This window comes from Osmia bicornis, chromosome 6 (assembly GCF_907164935.1).
Source record: "Osmia bicornis bicornis chromosome 6, iOsmBic2.1, whole genome shotgun sequence".
Taxonomy (NCBI): Eukaryota; Metazoa; Arthropoda; class Insecta; order Hymenoptera; family Megachilidae; genus Osmia; species Osmia bicornis.
Window position 1 is genome coordinate 5,789,645 of NC_060221.1, and position 9,480 is coordinate 5,799,124.

The 9,480-nt window shown below is 34.2% G+C and overlaps 1 protein-coding gene across 1 annotated transcript; it reads right to left on the minus strand.

Moving 5' to 3' along the window:
* Positions 1–5,603: 5,603 nt before the first annotated feature.
* On the minus strand, positions 5,604–8,704 carry LOC114878521 (histone acetyltransferase Tip60). The gene is made up of 6 exons (XM_029192434.2): positions 8,575–8,704; positions 8,413–8,470; positions 7,943–8,011; positions 6,783–7,863; positions 6,554–6,658; positions 5,604–6,485 (listed from the first exon to the last, which is right to left on the minus strand). The coding sequence occupies exons 1-6, from the start codon at positions 8,617–8,619 to the stop codon at positions 6,461–6,463; spliced, it is 1,383 nt and encodes a 460-aa protein (XP_029048267.1). The 5' UTR covers positions 8,620–8,704; the 3' UTR covers positions 5,604–6,460.
* Between the last annotated feature and the right edge of the window lie 776 nt (positions 8,705–9,480).

The window sequence follows — 9,480 nt, forward strand, 5'->3', positions numbered from 1 at the left end:
ACAAATAATATATTTATTCTTTTTCTTATTTATCAATCTTGAAACAAGATAAAAATTTGAATAGGTGTACATTTAAAAATCAATTTAGTTAAAAATATTGATCTCATTTAGAAATTCGATAGATCAATTATTAGACATTAAATTGTAATAACGTAGTATTACGTGCTATTTCGTTCGACGAATGAACACGTAACACCACGTGTCGGTGTAATTTAATACAAGCTTACAGAAAGCGTGTCACATCGTATGACTCCTAATTAGATACCACGTGGTATAGATTTAATCGCTGGTCGATACGTGTAAATCACTATGAAACTTGCGGTTCATCGCTGGTCGATGCAATTAAAACACTATTCGACGATAGCGAAAATAATTCAAGGGTTTGTTGTTAGAGCGTAGTACTACGTAATTCGCAGCTCATCAATGAATAACCCTTTTGCTGTGCGATTAAAAACTATTTACATATTTTAAATAAATGAATAATAAGAGAAACATCGACTCAACTCTGTTGTTCAAGGGATAATGGCAAAAGAATTGTTGTTTTAGAATGTTAAAATGACTTTTAATACCAGGTATATATCTTAGCAAAAGGGTTAGGGAAAAAGAAAAAGTGCAAAATACGTTCTACAGATGGTTTATTACAGGCGTTCAAACGATGATAGATTGATACGATCACGTCCAAATTCGTCGCTATGCTCTCACTATGTCGTTCATCCTCGTAAATGCGAAATAAATACAGTAGATATTCCGTGACAACGTCTACGATTCAATAAATAAAAATTTGAAAATGTCTTCTTTTTTTTTCTTTTTTTTTTAGTGGGAATATTGAAGGGATCGTGGATTGTATGTTGACCGAAATTCTACTAGCTCGGTGTGTATGCATAAATGTTCTAGTGTGCGATCGAAGTATATCAATTTATAAGGCGCTTCCGGGAAAAGTTCATTTATCACGATGCAACTGCAGTGGTGTAATTAAGTAAAGGTTCGTGGGAACAGGGTCTGATTCTATTTTGAATTTTTCAATTATGAAATGGTTACCGCGAATTTTCATCCAGCACGTTCTAATTTTAAACAGAAATCTAAATTGATATTCAGATAATGGGATATACAAATATTAATTATTGAGTAATGTAAAAATTTCAAATTGGCATTTCAATAATGGGAAAATTAATTATTGAATAATTTAAAAATTCCACATTTTTATTTCAATCATGGCTAATTTAAGTACTAATTATTCAGCAATGTCTCAATCTCCCATATAAAACATTAATTTCCTTATCTAACGAACCTTCGAACGAGCCTATGCTTTCCAATTCACCGAAATACTTAATCCAGTACAAAACAGACGCCTCTGTCATCTCAACAAATATATGTATTCCTAATTATACATAATATGCAAAGATTATTCCACGCACGATGACAGTCTAGTTGCATTGTTTGATACAAAGCACACAGCGAGAAAAAGACGAATAGGAAGCAAAGAACTTGAAGAAGTAATTAAAAAAAAAAGATGTAAAAGGATATCTTGTACCATCTAAAAAAAGAAATATGAATTATTTTCATCGAAAGCGATTCTGTCCAGCCATTGCCGACTACTGTTCAACTGTAGATGTACTCATACACAGAGAGAGAGAGAGAGAGAATCTGAAGAAATAAAAAAAAAAATGAATTATCTTAGAGAAACAACAGAGAATATGAATGAAGCTATATAAATATATATATATTCGTATATAAATATAAATATATATACATTATATGACGTACACACGTGCGCACACGTAACACGTACACACATACATACGCATGCACAAAGTAATGCAACACAGGAAGACAGGAATTATTGTAACAGATACCATAACGCCACGTGGGCTGACAGCGGCGAGTATTGAATGCATCGAATTTTAGAATTCCATGTCATGGAATTCGATTCGTGCCGCATAATATACGGGGGGGTTGTGTTTGTAATAATATACGATAGAACGCTTAATGGAGAATATCGTAAGGGTTGCATGCAATGGAACGAGAATTTTTTTAACCCTTTGAAATCTTTAGTTGTATTCTTTGAAATTTTGCGTTCAAAAAAGTGATTGAAATTTTTAAAACACAGGGCTGTCACGTGTAGGTGTAAGGGTGACATTTTCAGTAATCACAGTAGACTTTCGATATATTGCCATTTAAGCGATTTTCAAACATGCTAATGCTGCTCTTAGATCATCATAGTCTACGAAGATGATATATCTCAGTTTCGTCTCCCTTTCCACTCTAAATGAAAGCTTGTAAGTTTGAAACATTTGTATTCCTCTTCTGCAACCCTATATGCGGCAATATAACGAAAGTCCACCATATATTAAAACATACTGTATAAAATTTATTCCGATGTCATCATTTGAGAAATCACAGAATAATGTGTACTTTCATAACAGGTGTGCTACCTTTACCCATTGTTTAATCATAAATCACTTGTTTTTTTTTTTTATTTTATTTTATAAAATAACATATCCAATAATATAAACAGTGCATGTCGTTTGTATATCATATTATTTTAAACGAGTTTTCAGATTGTATTTATTTTTAATTTTCTACGTCTTTTTATTTTGATAATATATAAACTTCTGGTGGCCCTGTCAAGACATATCAAAGGAAATTTTTGGGATCTGGATATATTAAATATTTTTTTTTTAATTCTTTCTTTAATGTTTCTTTCTTACTTTAATGTAAGAAAAAACAAATTTGAAAATTATTCATTTTTACAAATTGCAAGACACTTCCTCTGGTTAAATATTATTATAACTTTTAAGTAGTGCACCAAGTATTGAGTTAAATAAAGACTGACGAGAATGTCTTACAATTGAAAAATGAATGATTTTCATCTGCCTTTCAATATTATATAAAGATTAGAAGTTTAAAGAGAGTAATATCTATATTCGTTGATTTTTTGAACTTTTTGACATTTGAACATCGGACTCTAGATCAATCAAGACCCGAGCTTATAAAAGATATAGAAGGATATGAAAGTAAAGTTAAATATAAAATTTTTTAACGAAAGAGTTTCATATATTTCACAATTTCTGTTAAACATGATTTTTATGAAAATGAAAAATAATTGTTCAAATTAAATTCCTACTTTATATCAATTAACAAGCAAAAAATCTCTAATCATTTACAATTATTTTCTTTCTCACGAAATAAGTAATTTATCCGTGGAAATTTGTTAAAATCAAAACAAAAATTAGAATGTTTTATAATCTACAAAAAGGGTTAAAAATTCTCGTTTCGTATCAATGTTCTCACCATCGTTCTACGCTAATCACTGTTAAAACTCGCTGTCAACTTTAACGACGGCTTTCGTCGACTCTCATTCACATTGTTGTTGTTGTTATTGTTGTTGTTAATCTATTCGCCGATTTCTACATTCGTTCAACGATCGCTGATCCCGAGCGTGCATGATAAATCGAATGAAAATTAATCGAGTGCTCGAGTACAAGACAACAAATAGAGTAATTGAATACAGACCTGCACCGTTATCTTCATCCTTATTTAAATAATTAACAAAAATCAAAACTAAATCAATTGGATCGATTGAAAGAAAAAACTAACAATTCATTTGAGGTTCTTCAATCTTTATTGGAACACTTTTGCGTTACATTAGTTGAGCAGTATTATTAGGTTATTGCAGATGAAATGACCAACTTATTTATAAAAAGATTTAATTATAACTTTGTTAAAAATAATATTTCTTAATCAAACTGTAACTTCGACATCGGTCGTTCGATATGCAACAGCCAAACAATTCGTGTATAGTAATACTTACAATTGACAGGTCCTGTTAAATAAGCGCTCTCGGGATATTCGAGTCCTCGCCTAATGTTCATCGAGTGTTTCTCAAGTACCCGGATACTCGTTGTGTCTGCGGAACACGAATACAATCAACAGACACTGATAGTGACACGGTATTACGTGTATGTATGTATGCGTGTAAGTGTGTAGGTGTGTGTGAATATGAAAAGGAAAAAAATTCATGCGTTTACGATCGACGGTATTTTAAGTATCATCGTTGATAAGAGGAATAACCGAGTGGTATTTTAATATAATAATAATAATAAGAGGCTACGAGATCATTTTCGAAATGTGAAATGTCGATCGTCTACGTTGATTCGTGAACGTTTCGTTTGCTCGCAAAGCTTCGTGGCGAGTCAGCAATATCATTCGGATTCCTGTCCGTGCACTCTTGCAATCCAAACGTATCGCTGTGTTCGCATTATTGCCGCTGGAATATCATCGTTTTCGTATCAGATAGCAGATATTTTATCAGAGGAATGGCGAATACACTATGAGATTCGCGATCTTCGCTTCGTGTTGTTCCAATTCGTACATTCGCGATCAAATCAGGCTTCCTTAGGGATAATGACGACATATGGGAAGCAGGAATTTTCAAAATCTTAATTTTGCCGATATTAATATTAACAGTAATTTGGAAAAAAACAGGTTGGATGGAAGTGGTGGGCCGCCACAGACCTATATAAGTACGTGTGAGGCCTCCTCCCCTACATCGTCAGTTTCCTCGAGAACGCTAACGAGGAAGGGTAGGAGGCCGGGAAAAGGGATGCATACGGGAAGGTCCAAGAACCCAGGAATCCAGAAATCCCGGGTAAGTTACAGGAAAGGCTGACGACCCGGGAACCAGGAAGCACTTGAGGGGTTATTGCTATTTTTCTTGAAAAACTTTGATTTTTGATTGCAAATATACACGAGTCAATGCAACATTCCTCTTCTGAACCCTTCTGCTGAGAAAAATACACGTTTAGTGACTTTTGTAAATTAGCCAGAAATAAAAAGAGAAATTCGGGACTCGCCGTGTCACGCTTGCGTGGTAACGAATACAGAGGCAGATGAAATTATATATGACAAAGAAAAAGATAAAAAGATTTATTGTATATGAAGCTACTGTGATGTTACTGTTGAATATAAAAAGAAACTATATATATACATAAAAAGATGCTGTATTTAAAAAAATTTGTCGAGCGTGTTTCTTTTATATACACCTTTATTGACGAGGAAGACGAATATCTGTATTATGCTTAGGCTTGGGCAAATTTTATTTCAAAACGTAATTTTATTTTGCATTTCTTTTTCTGTTTCAAAAGAAACTACGACAATAAACAAATTTTATTCAATATCTTTTGATATATTAAATGGAAGACTTATAACCGGGCCTCCTGGAAAGTGAGGCCCGGGGCTGTAGCCTCACTTAATTTTTTTTTCAATGATTATCGACTGATAAATCATAACTACCAATGCTATCATCAAAGATAACACTGTGTTTAAACAGTTACTTTTGAATAACATGTTTGATAACTCGTGTGCGCGAAGCACCTTTAGGAAATGAGTATATCTGATGCAGTTGGGAGAATAAAATTATTTCAGTTAATAATCTGATACTTTGAATTTAAAATATTTTATTTAAATAATGTCCAAGCCTGCTGCTATTGTAAAAACAGAAAAAGATAATGAAATAGAAAGGAAAGAGCAATAAAAGAAAAAGAACCATTTTCTTTTGTTAAGTCTAGCTAATGGTATCATTTACAACTATCAAAAATACACACTTTCAGAGAAAAATACTTTTTATTTCGCAGTCCATAGGTAACTCTTCGTCTTGATAAAACAATCTAGAATCGGATCGACGGATGATTTTTTTTTTATACCGAATGATACGAACTTGATTAAACACAGCCGCTGATAAGATGACGACAAACGAGAGTTGATGCTTCGTTAAATTTAGTATAAACAAATCCAATCGTTTTGATGAGTGTATTCTCTAAACTTCGTATTTTCTTTCTTTTTTTTTCTAAATTACGCGTACATTCGCAAATTTGAATTGCTGTCTAACAGTACGTGTGCACAATTGTGCGAATATTATTTCTGAGTGCATGTCACTTCTGGGGTCATACTAGTCGGGTCTCGAAAATGTCGGCCATTACCACTTAAGCTCGAACAGGGCACGAATCGTCTCGCGAGCTGTTCGGCTAATAATACTTTAGAAACTATTAGATCGCCGTTTATAATCGCAGAGAATGAGGCGCACGTTATAAAATCAGATTTATTTACAATTCTACAAGATCGGTTTATGTACCTGTACAAATTCGCTGAATCGCAAAAAACGTATTGCGAAGTTTATTTAAAAAATCCTAATCACCATATTAAAACATTGCTTCTGACTCTAGGACGTAAGCCAGCGTATTTAATTAACGGATATATTTTTTCTTCTCACGTAAAACTCGCTAATTATACGTGCCTTTCGTGAAAATTATTTTCCTTTTGTCAATTTTTTTTTTTTTTTTTTTTTTTTTTCTTTTAGACCATTGCAATCGCATGCAAAGCCTGACACAGTCTTATTAAAAACGGTATACCTCGCGTTCAAGGTATTTTATATTATGTACAGTTTCGTTTGTTTGTATATTCGCTAATCGTATAATAGTCCAGGGTTCCTGAAAACAATTTCAAGACAAGTTAGCATAGTCTTATTGTCAAGATTTTCTTTTCAACTTCACTTCACCATTTTGCCCTAACACTCCAGTCTTTTGGTGTCCAATGAAGACACTTAGGATCTATTCTGATCTGCCTCTTTTCCATCGCAGCTGCGTGTTGCTCGATAATATCCCTGCGAATAAACATGTTTTTGTCAGTGAGATACTGAGGAAATCCTTTGTTACAGAAAGAAACTAAAATGTCTGCACGATTTTTTTCGTTCCCTAACGATGCATTGACTGTATGTAGCCAATTACCTATTCAATGTAACAATATATTGTCCTTTGTAGTAATTAATGAGATTCAAATTCTGTAGCGTTGATATCACGTCTTCTTTCTTAATCGACGTCAGCTCGCATATTTCGCTTATTGTAATCTGAGGTTTCTCATTCTCTACTAATGGCTTTATGTTCAATAAAATGTCCAGTATCGTGTGCGCCCAGTAACTCCTATAAGACAATAATCCTAGATCGGACAATGGTTTCTCTGGTGAACCTGTTTTACCTTCGAACTTGGACAATTCGTAGGAAAATTCGATCAACAGTTTCCCATAGCCTCTTCTCTGATAAGGAGGCAACGTAAGGATGCATGCCACGTTATGATCCTCCGTCGATTCTTTTTCCTTTGAAAAATAACCGACTATGTGAAATCCTCTGCTATCAAAGTCTGTCATTACGTAGAACAAGAATGGATCTGTGTCATAGTAAAGTGTCTTATGATCCAAGAATAATTTTGCTAATAGACAAAGGTTCTGTGCGTAATTCTTATTTTTACGGCCGTCAATTTCGAAAAACGATATCGATCCTTTTCTGTATATTTCATTGCCAGGTGGATGCCGTAGATTGCACTTGGCCAGGTGCCTTTCCAAGCATTTTCGACTTTTTCTGTACTTCAGACAGAATTCACAGATGTATATACAAGGTAGATTTACCATTTCTTGGGGATAGGGACTGAAATACCACGGTTTTATTCTATGACGGCCTAATTCTATTAGTTCTACGTTCTTCATTCTTGTTACAATATCATCGTGATGATGAGCGACTAATGAGCCAGTGGGCCTCGGACCCGGCGTTTGCGGTGGCCCATCCTGAGAATCGTCGTTCTCTATAAATGCCGCTTTTCTTTTTCTAGACATTTTCTTTTGTAATGCTGCTTGTAGCACAGCAGAACCATTGACTGGTTCGTTACTGAGACTACTAGGGCTAGGAGGTCTACTGGGCACTTGTTTTTTTGGTGTGGCTGCACCAGTTCCTGGTGTGGTTCCATCTCGACGAGGGTACTGGACTTTCCTTGTGTCCAAACAATCTTCCATAACCCATTCATCTAATCGTTTATTGACTAAAATATTTTATATTTAGTTAAACAGTTGTTTATATACATAAACAACACCTCTCCTCCTAAATCTGATTATACTTACAATCTACATAGTGAACATAATAACACTTGACACCGTGTACTTCTTTAACACTGATGATTTCAGCAAGAGCTGTGGATGAAAGGAAATTTTTGATAAACCCTTAATATTACATCTACATCGGTAAAGTCATTACTGACTGTCGGGACACATCAGAAGAAAGTATGTATACAAGCTAGTAGCATCCAAATAACCTAACCTAACGACTAAGCTGTTCGCAATGTATCAAAAGAAGAACTATGAAGAATATTCAATCAAATACATTCTAGACATTCAGAATCTGATTATAATAATGGCACACAAATGAAATGTGTTTGCCAATACAGTGATTTAACAATGTGATTCAATGACACACTTATCAAATGATCTTTCTAGTACAAGATGGAATTTTCAGGGAAAAGAAATAAAACCTTTTTATAACAAAAACTTATCGTTGGAAAGAGAAATAATTACAGGGTGAAGATTGTACTTACGCCAATCGTCTGTTCCGTGCATTCTGACCGGTAAACGGCAGCCTTCCACCAAAGAATTCTGAAAGAGAGGTTAAGATTACATGACATCCATATATTTACCATATTCAACGTTTTTCTGAAAAACTGTTAACATCTGGATATTCAGTGCTTTATATTACTTACCACTGAATCGCATATCGTTTCACGTTCGTCGTGTTCATCGATCATTTCAATCACAAATGCAAAAAACCTTCCACCAAACACGATATTGTTTTGAAGCGTTCACGGTACTGACGCGAGCGCCCCGCCGCTTATTTTGTACGTACAGTGAACTATATTTAAATGCCTCCCCGCGCACTCGAAAGGTCCGAATCGATAGGTCGCGATTGAGTATCGAACTTTCCAACAACCGCGAAATTCGTATTTCAAATTACATTTCATTTTCTCAAATATGAATTTATATATATGTCTATAACATTTTTTATTACTTATCAATTTTAAACATTACAATATATAAAAAATTGTTGAATCTTTGTGTATAAATCCGGCTATTCATTGCTATATTTTATTTCCTCAATAACAAGTTTTTAAAATAAAAATCTATGCGAAAAGGGAAATTGTCAATTTGGTAAACTAATGATTACGTGTTATTTACAATCCATCATATTAGCTATTAAAAGAGATGAAAGAAGGGTGAAAGAGGAGTTGGTACTTGTGCACGAGATCAAATAAAATTCCTCTCCAGTGATACGATGGAACGTCGAGGACCGTGCACGATATAATTAAGTAAGAATGATTCAAAGGAGGATACGACCTGAGCACTAGGGTTACGCGATACGTCATGAAAGGTGCTCGTACTTGCATGCAATTAATTCTGAAATACGTAACATTTCGAAAGAGGTAAATTTAGTGTAACGCTGTTCCCGGGGGTATTTCACACGATTCCAAGCTAGCATCTTCGTCTGCCTGCTTTTAAGGTTTGTAACGTTCAACCATTTTAGTCACTCCAGACAATTTGAGGTGACATATTATTCTACTCCGTCTACCTTAAAATAGTAACATCTATATTATAGATTGAAAGTTTCTTTT